The sequence below is a fragment of the Lygodium microphyllum genome, chromosome 12 (genome assembly GCF_053477565.2).
Source record: "Lygodium microphyllum isolate KBCC chromosome 12, Lygodium_microphyllum_v1.1.10, whole genome shotgun sequence".
Classification (NCBI taxonomy): Eukaryota; Viridiplantae; Streptophyta; class Polypodiopsida; order Schizaeales; family Lygodiaceae; genus Lygodium; species Lygodium microphyllum.
The window spans coordinates 52,487,570-52,505,007 of NC_141146.1; the positions used below are offsets into that span (position 1 = coordinate 52,487,570).

Here is a 17,438-nt window from a genome sequence, read left to right on the forward strand (position 1 = left end):
AACTATCAATAGGGATACTTACAAGGCAAGACCCACGCTACCACCAATCAGCCATCACAATCTACATTGTTCTCAACACCAAACAACATATCAAATTGGTTTGCAAATTCCCACGTTATCTCCATAGAGACAATTGAGGATGCAAGTCTCATCCACATTTGCGAGTTGCCTCCCGATGAGGTGATTGCAGAGACCCACTCATCATAGCCAAGTACTTCAATTACTCCTTGGATTATGGACAATGGAGCTACTCATCGTATAACCCTTGGCTCATAAATTTTCATCTCCCAAGCCCCTACAACCGGGATAGTTTGTGTCAGAAATAACTCCTTGGTCAAGATTCAAGCTCATAGTCACATCAATTTTGCCACTGACAAGGGCTCAAATAACGCTATATTGGACGATATATACTATGTCCCCTGGCTTTTATTATCCATTCAACAACTTTGCCGGTTAAGATAAGTAGTCTTCTTTACAAGGACCACGATCGAAGTCCTTGACTCTTAGATTGATTTAGTGATTGCTCACACTAAGGCACAACCTAGTGGCCTGTACCATGACTCAATTTCTTTCTACACCAACAACCGAGGGCTATGAGTTCCACCGCTTTCAGCTTTTAGCCACTCCATGGCAACCTACAAACATTGAGCGTCTCTCACATTTTCGTCTAAGATATCTCGGATACAACTCTTTATGAGTTGTCGCGCCGTCAAATGGTTGAGGGCCTTTCACGCCTAAAGCTATCTCGAGATATCTATAAAGCATGTAAACTCCGAAAACAACATTGTACCCCATTTCCTCAATAGTCCACATAGAGCTAAGACGCCTCTTAGATTGATTCATCTTGATCTTTGTGGGTTGTCATCCACTGCTACCTTGAACAGCGCGTTGTACTTTTTTTTATAGTGGATGATCATTCTAGATCTACTTTCTCAATCGTAAGCCCGACACATGTACCTATTTTTTTGCTTGGGAGCTACTAGTACATAACCAAACTGGTTGACGTGTAGAATACAAGAGGAGTAATAGTAGTGGCAAATTAACCTCCCATGAGTTTTTCGAGTTTCTACAGGAGCATGGCATCTCTCGCCATCTTACCTCTAGCAACTTCTCCTCCCAAAATGGAGTTGTAGAGCATAAGAACTAGACCATCATGAGCATGGCGCCCTCTATGTTGACCACCAAAGCTTCCTAAGCACCTTTGGGTAGAGGCTATTAACACTCCAATATATATCCTCAACTAGTGTCCGACTACAACTATCCCTCAGAGGACTTCGTATGAGGTATTCTTTGGCTCTCCTATCATTTTCCACTTTAGAGTCTTTGGGAGTCCTACATACATACACACCCTTGATAATAATGTTAGATTTATTTATTATTGTGTGTAAACACATTATTTTGTAAAAGTGCATGTACATCACTTAGAATTAAATAAGAGTCAAAGATGTAGGTGGATACCTTAGCCTATATATTCAGGCCCTATCAATTTACTTTCATTTCACTTATCTCACCTATCACTATCAATCTATTTTCTTCAATTTGTATAGCATTAAATAAGGGTCAAAGGTGTAGTTGAATACCTTAGCCTATATATCCATGCCCTATAACTTGTACTTTCATCTCACTTATCTCACCTATCGTTATCAATCTATTTCCTTCAATTTGTATATATGCAATACTCTAAAGAAGAACAACAAGAAGAAGAAGAAGAAAAGGGAGATGAAAATGGAAATGGAAATGGAAATGGCCAACTTCTGTCCTGTCAACTCAATCTGCACACAACTCAGGACACTACTACCACAAAGCAGTGAGGAGGAGAAGAAAAAGAAGGAGAAAGAGCAAGCAGAGAAGGAGCACTCTATCTGCATCCCATCTCATGTACATTAGTATCTTATCCTATGTATGACCTATTTTAATTCGTCGCCTTGCCAAAAGCTCACCACCCTAATCATCTTGCACTTTGTCCTACCCTACGACTTATGCCCAAGCTGCTTGCCAATCAATGTTAATTCTTCACCTACAGCCGAGCATCAATCTCCAGTCCATTGCATGCGCTTGCCTAGTGACACCCTCCAACTACCCGCTTGGAACGGTCTCCCAGTACACCTCTGGCTCATCTAGAAGTGCCAACAACCCAGAAATGAAGTTTAATTAAACTTTGCTTAGCTAAAGTTCAAAACATTAGATTGTTAAGAGATATTCATATACAATTTGGGGCTTTTCCAATCTGAGTCCAACTTCTATAAATTTATTCATTGAAATTTGAGACTCTTAATTTTGGAGTCCTCCACCACTAAATTAAGGCCTCGGATAATGTATTGGAGATTGCTCGCCTTTGACATCACATGAAAAAAAGGACCCGCCAAACATCCAATGCTTGGCAATGCCATCACAAGCTATCAACATTGATCATGATATTCTCCAAATCAACATCGAGGGGAGATTTTTATCTCAGCAAAAAAAAATTAATTCAAAAAATAAAACTAAAATTAGAATATATAAACATGGTTGAAATTAGACACTAGTCATGCTTATGTATTCACTAAGCCCTTTCCATCATTTGTTTGGATCCAGTGCCCATATTTAAATCCAAAAAAAATAAGTTATATTTCTTTTAATTTCATTTTCTTTCGATTCACAAAAGAGCTATATTTCAAGGAAGGTTATAACCACTTTTTGCATGACCTCTTAAGTTGAGCCCAAAAGCTATACTCATATATTTGACCTCTAGTCATCTGCCTAGTGCCTCTGAGCCACACTCGCTTTTGATCAATCTATGAGCCACGCACAAACCTCTGAACCATGTCTTCTATCAAGTCCTTGAGCTTGTCGGTAGACCATATCATGACCTGCCTTGTGTTACATCTCTTTGTATCTCCTTTTCCAAAATCATTGTACAGGATTATGCAATACCTCTTCGAGGTAAGACCTTACCTTTTCTTTTATATATGTTTCATGTTACGAGTTTAGTCACCCATGACCTTAAGTGGATTTTGTTAGATTTATTTATTCTCATGTGTAGACACACATTATTGTGTATAAAATTACGTATCTAGGTGTGAATACCCTTTATACCACTTAGCATTAAATAAGGATCAAAGGTGTAAGTGAATACCTTAGCCTATATATTCAAGCCCTATCACTTGTCCTTTCATCTCACTTCTCACATGTTATTATCAATCAATTTCCTTCGATTTGTATACGTGCAAGATTCCCTCTCTCTCTCTCTCTCTCTCTCTCTCTCTCTCTCTCTCTCTCTCTCTCATGGAGTTCCATCCGCCATAACCTACTGGTCGCACACACAAACTTCATTACCCAACAGCTAAGATGAAAAAGCTCACTCCCTGAGCTGATCTCATTTTTGAAGAATATTTCTCCAAAGCAAAAATCTATCGTCTATTCAATCCTCAAACAAACAATACAACAGATGTAGTTTTATTATGAAAAAAATATTGTGCAATCTTCTACACCAAACTCTGCATTGTTTCTTGAGATTATTCCATCGGAGATAATGTCTTATGAGTTGTGTCTATTGCTTGCTCTTGATCTTCTCATAGATTCTTGGGCTCACAAGTCCTCTGTGAGACCCATTACCTCACTAGTACCAATGGACTATGCGAGATTCGAGAATCCTTCCACCAGATTCCAATATAGAGAGCCCTAGAAGATCTGTCCGACTTGCAACTCAAGCTTCATTTGCATCACTGTTTGCGATTGATTACATAGCGCATTCTAAGCCGGACAATTGGTAAAAGCTCTTCAACACCCCCAATTGTGAGAGGCCATGGAGCTAGGAAGTATTAATCACAATCAGACTCGGACATTAGTTGATTATCCAAGTCAAACGAAAGTCATCAAGATGAAGGGGAGCTTTAAGACTAAGCTAAAGGCTAATAGGGACTTTCAACAAGCATAAGGCTCACCTTACAGTGCAAGGATTTCGATAAAAGCAAGGCATTGACTATGAAGAGACCTTTGCTCCGACCATGCAGTTTACATCATTCTATTTGTTGGTTGCGCTAGCCGCTCATCACGGTTGGCCAATCTATCAAATTGATGTCAAAAGTGCCTTTCTGAAAGGTTATCTAGAGAAAGAGGTCTATGTGGAGCAACCACGTGGATTTTTTTCTACTAATCGAAAAGATAAGGTCTTTTGCTTGTAGAAAGCTCTTCATTGGCTAAAGCAAGTACCGCAGCCTTGGTTCCAAAGGATGGATGGGTTCCTTCAAACTCATGGGTACCATTCAATCCCTTATGACCTAAACTTATATATCCACATTACTTCACAAGGGATCAACTATATCTTATTGTATAACAATCACATACTTATCATTGGCTCAAATTCTGTTGTCATAACAGATGTTCAAGCCAAGCTCTGTAATACATTTGAGATGACAAAGCTCAATTTATTGTCTTACTTTTAGGAATAGATGTAGTTTGATTTGAGGAATATACTTTTATGTAACAACAGAAATACACTCTTCAATTGATGGATCAATATTACTAGGATTAGACAAGGCCTCTGGCTATGCCTCTCAATCCAACTATCCACTTATCTAAGGATACTTTGGTTCAGCCCTTTGACGAGCACACCTATTAAACTGTAGTAAAAAAATCGCTTTGGCTAATTTATACTAGGCCAAATTTAGCATACTCAGTTAGTTTGCTCAATTAGTATTTCACTGCATCTAGGATATCACATTGGATTGGATGCCTTAAGAACAGCTTGGCAAAGAATACAAAAAACAAAAGCCTGTCCTCTTTCTTCTAGTATTCATGTGTTTCAACGCACACGCATCATTAGAATACATTGAACAATCGCGTAGCCTGGTCCTTGCTGAGAATTTGAACAGCCTCACGTAGAACAAAAGTGTCTAGACTAAAATTCGGATGCACCTTTTCAATAACCCCCGACGCAGTGCTCCGAACATCAATTGTCACCTGAAATTAAAACCTGAATTTCATCAAGTCTCTGACAGCACCAGAATAGATCAAGATTAAAACAGAGAGAAAAACGTAATAAACCTTGTCTGTCTCAATTTGTGCTATAACTTCATCAACTTTGACAGGATCACCAGGTTCTTCACACAACACAAAAGGTTAGCTAGTTCTCATGCAAACCAGCACAATGCTAGAAGCTTATTAATCTCAAACTTTACTGCACCATTGAAGATAACCAATTCCTAATGGTATTAGCAGGCAAAAGGCATGCATAAGCACTCATGCTAAACTAATAAACAAGAGCTTAACGCACTTTTCAAGAAGGTCGAAATAGATCCATCGTTTACAGATTCACCCATAAATGGTACTGTAATGTCAACGGTTTTGGCTGAAACACCAATAAGAACAGTAAGCTAAGATTGAAATTGTTCTGCAAGTAATGTTTGCTGGATCTATGCTGAGCCTAGATTATTACCAGGACCAGAAGCAAAAGCCCTGACCGAGCCTTGCCTCATAGGTATCATCCATCGGTCCCCTCTGAAACCACACGATTTCATATGTCAGTATACTGCATAAGGGAAAAGGGAAGAGGTAAATCCAGCCAGCTACAAGTCAATGTGCCAGGTGAAATCACACCGCAACACAATCTTCTCAGCATGAAGACCTGCAGCAGACTTCAACTTGTAAGACATAAAACAAACAGCTGTTTCAAGACATAAGAGAGAGAAAGTCTCAATAACCTAAATTATTTTGAAATTTGATTAAAAGGAAGGTAACACAACATACCAGTATTAACTGACTGGTTTTGTGTCCCAACATTTTGAAGAACCTGCATTGATAAGTCACAAAGATGTATATTCAGCAGATCCCTTGTAAGGTACCAATTCAAAGAGGAAGTACTGAAATGTCTAATAGAGAATGAAACTAGAAACATAGAAAACACAAAATGTATTATTTATAAGACAATGTAAGAGAGATGTCATGAGAAGAAATCTGGTTCGCCAGACCCATGATGACAAATATGACAGGCACAGACCCTCTTTCCCACTTAATACACTGCAGCAGCGTGAATCCAAGCAGGCAACCAGGACCAGTAAACAAGGCAGAAGCAGGTTCATGTGATGACATGTCAGTTGGTCACATGGCCATCCAACTGTCAGTCCGACAGGATACTATGGTCCCTTGCACTCCACTGGGCAGACATCCACATGAATTGGTAGCCTGTCATTTCAGGCTAACCAATAGAATGCCAGTGTAAGAACACAAAGAAAACTGCATCAAATCCCATCTCTTTAACATGGGCTAAACACTTTCTGTGTGAGTTGCTGGAATGTGCTAGACGACTTTTAGTCCACCACATTTGGTTCGAGTGGCCCTGCTTCAGACACACATCCCACAGACGTTTGCAGATATCCATGTTGTGTGTAGGGGGCCAATGATCAGGTTGGCTAGTCACTGCCAAATATCACTAATATAAATATAAGTTGTCTTCTGGCAGTATAATTTGTCGCTGTTCTCAGGAATTGTAGCGTGTACAAAGGCTTATGGGTACTTTGTACAATGTGTGATCAGATATGAGCATTCTCTTCTCTCTTTGGCCTCTATGAATTCTTTGCCAGTCTTTGAATATCACCTGCACCAACATTGGTAGATTCATCTTGTGAAAAGATCGACATGGTGCTACTCTTAGAGCTATATTTTGTTTGCCTTTTCTCTCTGTCCTTCACACATGGGAAGACCCCTAATCAACTTGCACACCTCGACTTAAAATGTCTGACCTCAGGACTGCAGCAGACTTTTAAAACCTGAGAGTGAGCAAAAGTACTACTCACTTTCTCACTGATCGTGCAATGATGTAAACATGCACTGATGCTCACTAAGCAATTCTTTGCAATTCAAACTGTAAGGGAGAAGGAGAGAGTGAACAAAAGTACTACTTACTCTCACTGAGAATGCAATGATGTAAACATGCACACATGCTCAAACTGTAGGAAAGGAGAGAGTGAGCAAAAGTACTACTCACTCTCACCAAACATGCAGCAATTCAAAAGGTAAGAGGGAAAGGAAAGCCATCATTTTTTTGTGGCCAATACACTGTACATCAGCACAGCTTCCTTCTAGATGAAAAAAGTGGAAGGAAAGAAGTTGAATGCTCAAAGGAGTGCCTGGAATTGAATTTACAGGTCTGATTTGTGAAGAACTGTGTGTAGATGCAAAAGTGCTCACTAGGTCTTTGTTTTGAGTCTATACAAAAATATGGGTTGCCTTCCAAGGAGCAACTTTGCATTATTACTGCACACCTTATTCAACCATTTCCCTGTAGGAGATACATGACACGTCAGTCCAGCTCGAGGGCATTGAAGGTGCCGCCTCAAAAAGTTTCTTCCGGCGCTTGTTTCAGCCTAAGATGAAGCAACATACTCACCATCATGTGAGTGACTTCCAAGCATGGCATACCTCAAGTAGACCTAACAGAAGGTAGCAAGTAAGTTACATCTCTGATCTATTCTAGGTTTGCCTCGGGAGGACATCTGAAAGGGCTCTTTGACCAGCCTTCCAAGGAGTAGATTGTGGTCTGGACAAGCTTACATAGTAGATGGGCTGTTTGCATGCAAGTCCCACATGGATGTGGCAGACATTGCTACACTCTTCATCAAGTCATCTTCACAAGACATATCTTGCCCAAGGAATTGTCTAATAGACATCTTTCAACACTAGATTTAAGAAGGCATTGGCTTATGGCCTTGTCACACCACAAACTATTGGCTAGACAAAAAAACACCAGCGGAAACATCTTTACTATGCCCTAATACAATCATCAAGCAAAATGTGCAGAGTGCTCACTTCTGGTCCAACATGAAATGAATGGATGATATGGTTCATGCTTTTACCAGACGCACGCCTTGTTACATAGAATAGGGTATCCATTAAAACAAGGGCAACTTATGTCTTATTTTTTATGGAGTTCGTGCATCTTCCTCAAGAGTAATATATAACTAAGAAATCTTCACACTCGTGGATCCTACTACGAGTTGCAAAGCTGAAACATATAACAGATGCAGAAGATTTGAAACTCCACAAATGCTAGACTAATACAACTAAAAAAATGGCCCAACTGGTGAAGACGAGCTAACAGCACCGACTGCAGCCTGGACACGCTGACTAGAGTCTTACCAATCTTCCGTGCCTGCTTTCTTAATGCATAACAACTCGATCTCATGATAAGACTAGACGTTCACAATCGATCATATCTTAGCATCAAATAAAAACTAAGGATGATTGTCATAGTCCTAAGCGTCTAAAATAACAAGAAACCAAGCGCATAACTAATGCATACAGAATTTACTATCCTATCTTCCCCGTTCAGTCACCACAAAAAAGCAACATTCCATTTGCTAAGTGCGATTTAATAAGAGCAAGCGACTGCAAAATAATGCTCAGAAGAGCGAACCCGCAGAAAGGAGGAAGCAGGTCGCTGCACGGAGGCCTGAAGATGAAGAGATCTGACGGGCCGTATAAGCGGCGAGAGCCTTCTACTAGCAGACCTCCACATCTCCTCCTCTAGGGTTTCACTGTCTGCGTATTGTCCTCTCTTCTTGCTTTCTTCTTTTCTTTCTGCTTCTTTCTGCTTCTTTCTCCTCTTCCGTCTGCAGACTCTTTCCTTCTTGGTTTCCTGGAAGTGTGCGTGAGAAACTTTTCTTCTAAAAGCCTACACTAGGCAACTAGGTATGGTTGTGGACTGTGATGAGTTCTGGTCAATCCCGGCTTCCCTTCATGCAATGTGTTTTGCCCACATAGCCTCCTCATGATTCGAAGCCACCATAGCTACGTGGCACAGCTATTCCTCTCTTTCCAAACCTATCGTTTTCCCTCGGGAATAAATAAAAGTAACTTCTTTGCGGGGACTCCTCCCTTAAGTTGCATCATCATACTGGACTCGCATGTGTCTCCTCTCATCTTTGGAAATTGCATGTTTCCACGAAATTGAGAGTGTCTCTCCATTCTTCTCTCACCATGGATGGGAGAATTTCCTCAAACATGAGGAAGATTAAGGAGAATGAGAGCCGAAAGTAGCACAAAACTTTGACTTTGAACTTGCTATCATATCCCATGCATGTCAACTCTACATGCACGGTAAGCATGTGAGGGAAGTTGCACATGGTCTTAATGCATGGTTAAGATCCCATGAAACAATGATTCAATGGACTTACAGTCCTATGTCACATAGGTTGATGATTCGGTTTATTCTAGGGTTCCACAAGCAACAATCACATAGGTGAGTTTATAGGTAATGGTCAACCTTCCATAAAAGTTTTTCTGGGCTCCACATCTTGCTAGAGTCTAAAATTGAAAATATTGTTCACCTGATGTGTAAGGTGTTATATGGTACTCCCTTCTCAATTAACCCTATAGAGGAGAGAAGAATGTATATCTTGTGGAGTAGGCGTACATCCTGTGAACTATCTAATAGAAATTGAATGCTTTGTCATTTGATGAGTTGGTTTCTCTTTTGCTCTACAAGAAGAACAAATCTAAGTAAAATAGGCCCATTATGCATTCTACAAACCAAGCTGTTATAACTAGTCAGAAAGGTAAAGGTAAAGCTTCCTCTTTTGCTAGTAAGTAGAAATCTACAAATGCTACTCAAACAAAGAAGACTAGTTGTGCAAGGTTTATGGAGCATTGTTATACCCATCAGCCTTGCCTATCTATCTATGTCCCTGCTTGTTCACAGAATCGAGTACATCTGAATTGTCAACAGGGAGGGACCCGAGGGGGCCAAGATACAGAGTCATACCCTTAAGCAAATAGTCACGAGCGTGGGATGCTTTTCTATTATGCTACCCAATAATGATGTTCTTTACCTAATAGTCTATATACTTTTTTTCTTTAGCATTTTTCACTATCAGTTTTATAGTGTTGTTATTTAGGTATACCAACAGGCCTTAAAGTGCTAAGTTAATTAATAACATCCCTCTTTAACACTTGACCTTGCAGACCAATGTTGAAAGAATGATGGTGTATCCTTGTACACGAATAAAGGTAGTTTAACATTTGACGATGAACTGTACTTTCAGGCACACAGGGGGGGTGGGGGGAGGTATTTATGATGCCTCATAATACAAACGAGAGGAATGCCTCTAATAATATGCCCTTAAATTGTAACCATCTTAGACTAGAATCTTTTTCAAAAAATGGCACCTGCTGAGTGTTGGATTAATACTTTTATACTAGAAGAATTAGCTGTTGTAATGCCTTTAAAAGACGGCCTATTTATTATATAAATAACAATGTGTAACGTCTAATATTCCATACATACACATTCAAGTGTTCAATCGCCTTATTAAGAATGGTTTGGTATCACGCTAGCCCAAGGCACGCGACTATCGAGGGGCAAAGGGCATATATTATGAAAATTTCACAATTCGCGGATGGGTCCCTCATATAGATTTTAATTCACAATGATATGAGGGCCCCCCCTCTAATTTCTCTTCTATGTTCTCCTAATAAAGGTGTGCATGAAAGTATTTCTAGCACCAATCTATGAGAAAAAGGGAGGGTCGAATGAATAATCCTAACACTAGAAAGGGACTCTTTGAATTTAAGCAGCCTCTTGATATAGCTAGATAGCAGAAGACAAAAATGAGTCAAACTCTAAAGAGGGAAAAATGACTGCCAGTAAAGGAAGATCCACCCACACGTATTAGTGATAATCCACTTTATTTGGCTAGCCATATAGACCTACCAAACGATTATTCAACAAATATTCTATTTTCTAATAATTAAAGGGATAAGCCTAAGTTGCCCTTCAGTGGGTCAGGACCTTATTACTATGGTACCCCTGGGGGTACACCTCCTATGCTCTCGTAAAGTAAAATTGAAGAGGTTAACAGCATGCCACAAGAGGACTATCTTGCCCCCATTCACATGGAGAGTCTAAATATTATAGATTCCCACCCTGTAGGGTATCACGAGAAAGAGGATCCTCCCCATTGGTGATTTATCAAGGAAGTCCAATGATAATGGTTGGAACCTACATTAGCTGGGTTACCAGCATGGCTTAAACACTAAGGGGCCTTAGGGATAACTCATTAGAACCCTCAACAAGTGAGTCTCTCTCCACTAAAATAGATGCGTTTGTTTTTTTCTTCCTCCTAATAAGCTTTGTTATATACCTTTGGCGTGAGCACTTAAAAAGAGAAAATGAAGTTATACTAGAAGATAGCCAGTACAACTTTGACGGCGGCCACATGGTTACACTTAAAAAGAGAAAATGAAGTTATACTAGAAGATAGCCAATACAACTTTGACGGCAGCCACATGGTTCACAAGTCCCAAAGAGGAGGTATATGAAGATGCAAGCCATCCTTCCTCATTCAAAGCAAAGCAATAATGAAAATTTTGTAAAATAGATGAACGAAAAGGATGCAGTGCCTGTACGTTTCTTTCATCTTGCATCAAAGCCATACGTTATAGAAATGAAAAAAATGTGGTGGTAGCCTAATATGCCCATTGTTGGATTCCATGAAGTACCCCTTAAGGCCCACTGGGGTGATTTAATAACGGTAACGTACTATTACGGCTCTCAGGCTCTGCGAGCAGTAGATACCCACTTCAAATAGACCATGAGGTGGAAAAGTGGCCCTCATTGATAAATCTTAAGGTATTTTCTTCGTATTTTGGCTTGATATGGCTATACCATATTCTTTTACCCTTGTAGATATCCAATATAAAGTGCCACAAAATGATAGTGCACCTAGCAGGGCAATATTATCACGTCCCTCTTGTTGGAAAATATGGGCTCATGGAAGGCGCTTAATTGTCAAACTTTTTTTTTGTTGCTAGTCTTATACCCAAAGACTTTCCCAAGGCAACAAAATTCTTTTGGTTGCTCAGGTGGCCAACATCTATGAAAATTTTTACCAACCTGCTCATAAGGACTTGTTCTTTCTACTAGTCCCCGAATGCTAGAGAACGCGCAAGTCTCACCCTTTTCTCTCTTTGTTGGGGGAGCTCCAAGCACCCCTCCTGATGAGGAGGCCATCCTAAGATATGTGCACATACCTATCGATCGCTCAAAAGGGGCCTCCTTGAGAGAGTTAACTTCAAAGAATAAGATTATCCCGACAAGATTTACAACTGCATTTTGTATTGGCTTTCAAACCAATATCTGTTGGGTGTCTATAACCTACTCAATTGATTTATTTGTAGCTTCTATAGAGGAAATAATTATGACATTAATGGACCGAGTAGGTTCATTATATGCAATCTATTTGTCAGATATCGAGTGGTCTGCCATTATCATCCTCCTTGCACCAGGGTTGTAAGTTACATTATCAGAATGGTAAGAAGCGCCTAAGTTCTAATGGCCAAGTTCTGTCATCGCCCTTCTTGCCCAATGAGAGCGTGCTTTGGCCCCTATGCTTGTGATTTGGTGGGCCTGGACGTTGGATCGGTTACTTGAGGGAACGTGCCTAATTGATATAGATAAGCTTAGTTTATCCATCCAAATAAGACAAGCCCTTGAAGAAGAGACAAGACTAGCCTAGAGAGTACGCCATCTAACGGTTTACACATATGTGGGAAAAAGAGAGGGATATATCTACAAATAGGCCTTTGTTTAGCTGGATTTAGCGTGGAATACTTTTGGTAAGGAAGAATTACTATACTAGCTCTTGGAAGAAACCTACCGAAATGGACCCCCCTCGGTCAATTGAGGGACATTCTGTCACCGCTGCAGCCCGCAAAGAAGAATAACGCTCTTGAAATATGGGATATCATTCCCTTAGGCCAAAGATGGAATTCCCTCTATGAGTAGATAAAGGGAAATAAAGGCCTTACTAAAGAAATCATGTTGTTTCAATCCCGCTTTCTTTGCTACCCACCATTGGAAGCTAATGAAGAGGAGGATCTATTACAAATACTAGAGAGGCAAGGAGAGAGAAAGGCAACTTAATAGAGCTAATCGATGAGGAGTCCTTGGAAGAAAGAGCATGTAAGGAATTGACCACAAGACTTTAAAAACTTCAAAAATAGGTGGATATATAGGCTTCCTGAAAAGGAGTGGTATAGTTACTCAGACAGGAGATAGCCATAACCCACAAGGGGATTGACTACAGCATCATTATAGAGATACAAAAGGAGCTTGTTGAAATAAAAAAGAAGGTATCCCTAGAGAATAGAAAGAGAATGGGCACCTTGCAATTTAGAAAGCTTATGGAAGAGTGCCTAAGGATAGAGCTGCACAAAGTCGTTCATTCCTTAAGGGGGGTACATTTTACTAATGGTATCTTAGTCGTAAAAAATGGGCATAAGATATTGCAACCCCCCAATCCAAGTTTATGGTTATTCCATTGAGGGGGCATAAAGCTAGACCTATGTACACCCTTTTCTGAAACACATAAAACAATCGTGAGAAAAAAAAAGAGAGTCGAACACCCTTGTTTAAAACACAAAACAATCATGAAAAAAAAAGAGAGTTAAATGTTTTGCATGTATAGCATGACAAAAATATCATATCATTAAGGATTGTCTAAATTAGTTACAAAATAGGCTAGTATAGCTATTGCAGATGCCTCCCCTTCTAAGTTAGAATCTATAAATGTTGTGCAAGATATAGAATGGATATGTTTCTCTATGCAGTTTGTTCACTTCTCTTGAGTCTAAGAGGCACCTGTGCCTACGTCACTTGTGTATTATTACATTGATAGTATCTACGCACCTTATACGCTTGTAGAGGCGAGCAGAAGCTCAACTACCAAGACGCACAGACCGCTTATTGTTCAAGTGTTTTGAGGGAGCACTAATGGCTACCTCTCACATAGTCGACGCGCTATCCCTCTACAATTGTAGTGAGCTTACCTTGATGCTCGATTGAGATGCTTCCTCTCTCAAGCACTCCGATAGCTCCATTATTCGTGATGCAAGCTCAAGAATCCTCAAGCCCCTTCCCCCAAGCTCCATCCTCCATAGCCATGTGAGGGATAAGAGAAGAGAAGAGAAGAAGAAGAGAGGAGAAGGTGGAGGGCTTTACCTCCAAGATCCCTCACTCTCACAAGCTCACTCCCTCACTCCCTCAAGCACTCACAAGCAAGCAAGAGAAGAGAAAGGAAGAAGAAGAAGAATCCACTTTGCCACACACCAAAGAATGAGCTCTCATTCACTTTTTGAACTTTATATACACAAAGCCCTAAATCCCTTTTGGGCGGTCATCCCCTTATTCCCTTTTCTATATGACCAGCCATGGACTAGGCCCTTTTTTTCTTTTGTCCTCCTATCTTCTTAACTTCCTTCCTACTGCCCATCTACCTTTACAATTTGCATGGGTGAGAGCATGGCACTCTGAAAATAAATCACGATGCACCTTGCTCTCTTTTACAAAAGTATTGACTTGTGCTTTTTCTTGAGTGCCTCTCCTTGTTTTAAGACTTTTTCACACTTCTTGTGTTTCCCGATTTTTCATGGCGTGCCTTCGTTCTCCATTCCACTTTTGCCTTGACTATGTCTTCTGCTTTAGATTTTCCTGATTTTCCACCTTGTTCGCTTGTTCTTTTGAGGGTTAACATTGCCCCCCTCCTAGCTAAGTTTCAGTCCCATGGCACTTGTTGGGGGATGAATCGGACTCTGTTGCTGGAGTAGCCAAGTAGCTCTTTGAGTTTGTATACAAGTCGAGTTGGAAGGTGTATTGGAGGGATTTATGGAACTGTGAGGCCCTTGAGTTTGAGATGATCCCTTGTCTAGGATGGATTTATGGACCTACTGGAGGGATTTTTGGAATTGAAAGGCCCTTGTGTTGGAGATGATCCCTTGTCTTGGAGGGATTTATGGACCTGAAAGGCCCTTGAGGTTGGAGATGATCCGTAGTCATGGAGAGAGGCTGGTGGGCAGATTTGGCATTGAAATTTAATATTGTGTTGGATGGATTCATCACTTGTCCCTCTGCGTGGTGACCTTCTTATGCATTGTTCGAAATGAGCTTCTTCATTCACATTTTGATTAGGGTTGTTGCGTCTGCCTCTTGGTTTGTTGGGTCGGCATGGTAGGATGTTTTATAAGATGGGGAGCACATTGCATGGATGATGGGGTCATTGAAGTTGGTTGGGGGGGGGGGGGGGGGGGGGGCTGCTTCGGTTGTACTTGGAAAGAAAAGAAAGGTGCATTACCTGTGGGTGTGTGCTATTGTCGGGGGTGCATTGTGCGCTTGCTAGTGGGATGGAGCTTAGGGTGACATGTCTAACCACAAGCGAGTGTTACCTCCTTGGGTGTATCTTGCCCTTGATGTGCCCTAAATGGGAAATGGGGGATCAAAATGAGGCTAGGGGGTTAGGAACGGAGCCAATCGGCCGGGGCCACCGAGCGCACCTAACTTAAGAACCCCTAGGGGATCAATGTGCAGCTTGTATTTTTTTCTTATAAGATGTGTTTTTTTTTATAAGATGGCAGATTCATTTTCTGGGTTCGCGGGCGCAGGATGGGGAAGTTGGGGGCTTTAATGATTTGCTAAGGAAGTACATGCTTAGTATATGCCCTTTTTGGCCTATTCTAACATGGAGAGGTGTGGTGGACAAGAATGGATGGCTACATTTGGTAAATTGGCTATCGTTTATGTCCTCAAGAAGGGCCATGCAAAAGGATGGGAGTAAAGTAGCGTGCAGCATTAGCCAAATCATGGTGCACCCATCTATTCCCGCATTAATGTCAAAAAAGAGTGGCGGAAGATGGTACTTTGCCAGTGCGGGGGATTACTTGAGGAGAGTCCTGAGTAATCTTATATAGTTACATGTTATTACAAAGGCAGGGTTCGGGCAAGAGGATAGTTCCATTAGGAAATGGGCCATGGAGTCCCATAGATCTTGTTCTGTGAAGGCAAGTGCCTTCTCTGGTTTTGTGGTGTTGACATTGTAGATCCTTGAGAAGTTGTATCGGTCATGGATGTCTGGGTCAAAATCTACTCCCACCCTTCAAGGATATGGTAGATAGGTTGGGTTGTTCCATTCGAAGGATAGGGAGTCACAAAACGACATCCACGCATCCACGTTGCCGTTCCAGACTCTTCTCCTCCACTTAGGTTGGGATTCGTAGCCTTTCACCATGTGGAGTACCTCCTCAACCTTGTTTTCCCAGTAATATGGGGATTCTATCCCCTAAGCTGCTAGATTTTTCTCTCTTTCAGTGAGCCATCTTTCACCAAGCCTTTTTCCCATGGTGATTATCTCCGTTATTGCTTCAGTGGATAATACTTTGCTCAAACTCGTTGGATATTGGAAGGTGAAGTCGAAGGGTTGGCGATGATTTTTCCACTGCTCCCACATCGACAGCTCTATATTCCAATTCATGGGTAAGCAATCCCTTTCTAGTGAGATGGGCAGCTGTGAAATTGCAAGTGGTTGTGCTTGAGCTCTTTTGCGTGATTGAACATTCAAGCCCTCTTCTTTTTTGCTTATGCCTTCCTTTCCACTGTGACATCTTGTTCTCGAGGGGGCTCTGGTTGTGGTGAGGGGGGTGGTGGGATCCACTCCTCATCTTGTTGCTTTCCTTCACGGCTTGACCTTACCCCTGTCTCATGGGGTTGTCATTCCTAAAGTTCCAAGGCGTCAATCTCCTCTAGTGTCAAGCGTGCTCCTAACCATTTCTCTTACTAATCTTGACTGATCGGGTTGAGACTTGAATCTTGGACCTGGGAGCACAGCCCTTTTTTGATCGCCTTCCCGGCTATTTCTAGTTTCCTTTTAAGCACATCAACTACCTCCTCCTCCTCAGAGAGTATGACATCTAAGATTGTGCTGAGGAAGGCATGTTGTTGGATTTCGAGGCTAGCTTGAGCAGCGCCTACCCTGCCTTTTGCTAATGTTCGGCCTCCCTCTACGAGGGCCAAGTGGCTCGCTAAATCCTTCAGTTGCTTCTCACTCTTGGCTTCCCATTCCCTTGCCTTCCTTCTCATTTCTTCCAGGCCCTCACTTTGCCTTTGTGATAGTGCCACTATCACCGACTCTTGCCTTTTCCATTTTTGTACAAGGTCCTCTTTTTCTTCTATTAGGCGCCCAATCTTCTCCTCTAGTGTTGCTTGTTCTTCCCTTTGTCATTACATTCCGCATTCTACTTCTTCTCTCTCTCTTTTCCATTCTTTCTGCTCTTGTTCTCTCTCTGCTTCTGCTTCCAGTGTGGCGAGCTCTTTCATGTAGTCTTGAAGTTTTCTCACCTTGAGCTCCACATGTTGTAGAATCGAGAGCTTGTATTCCCTTTGCATTGCGACCAACTCCTCGTTCTCTTCCTTCAGTCTTTTTTGCCACTATTCTTTGTCGTCTTCCTTGGCCCTTAGCTTTGCTTTTAGCACATGGATTTCTTTGTGTTGCAAGGTCACTTAGTGAGTCTTTTCTAGTTGGGAGGCATTTGCCATTTCCCTTTCCGTTTCCAGCATCATCATTGTCACTCTCTTCTTCTCCTTTGCCCTTTCCAACTAAGTATAGAGCTCCCTAGCATGCTCGTCCTAGTCTCTG

The 17,438-nt window shown here is 41.3% G+C and overlaps 1 protein-coding gene across 2 annotated transcripts in view; it reads right to left on the reverse strand.

The window, feature by feature from the left end:
- Nucleotides 1-8,809, reverse strand: part of LOC148027770 (dihydrolipoyllysine-residue succinyltransferase component of 2-oxoglutarate dehydrogenase complex 1, mitochondrial-like) — a 47,171-nt gene extending 38,362 nt beyond the window's left edge. For both annotated transcript variants that reach the window (XM_087689477.1, XM_087689476.1), the window contains exons 1-7: nucleotides 8,393-8,809; nucleotides 5,728-5,770; nucleotides 5,578-5,605; nucleotides 5,417-5,478; nucleotides 5,255-5,329; nucleotides 5,026-5,081; nucleotides 4,897-4,941 (exon numbers count right to left, since the gene is read on the reverse strand). In XM_087689477.1, the coding sequence (XP_087545603.1) occupies nucleotides 4,897-4,941; nucleotides 5,026-5,081; nucleotides 5,255-5,329; nucleotides 5,417-5,478; nucleotides 5,578-5,605; nucleotides 5,728-5,770; nucleotides 8,393-8,494 (411 nt within the window). In that variant the 5' untranslated portion in view covers nucleotides 8,495-8,809. The remainder of the gene's footprint in view (nucleotides 1-4,896; nucleotides 4,942-5,025; nucleotides 5,082-5,254; nucleotides 5,330-5,416; nucleotides 5,479-5,577; nucleotides 5,606-5,727; nucleotides 5,771-8,392) is intronic.
- Nucleotides 8,810-17,438: the final 8,629 nt, after the last annotated feature.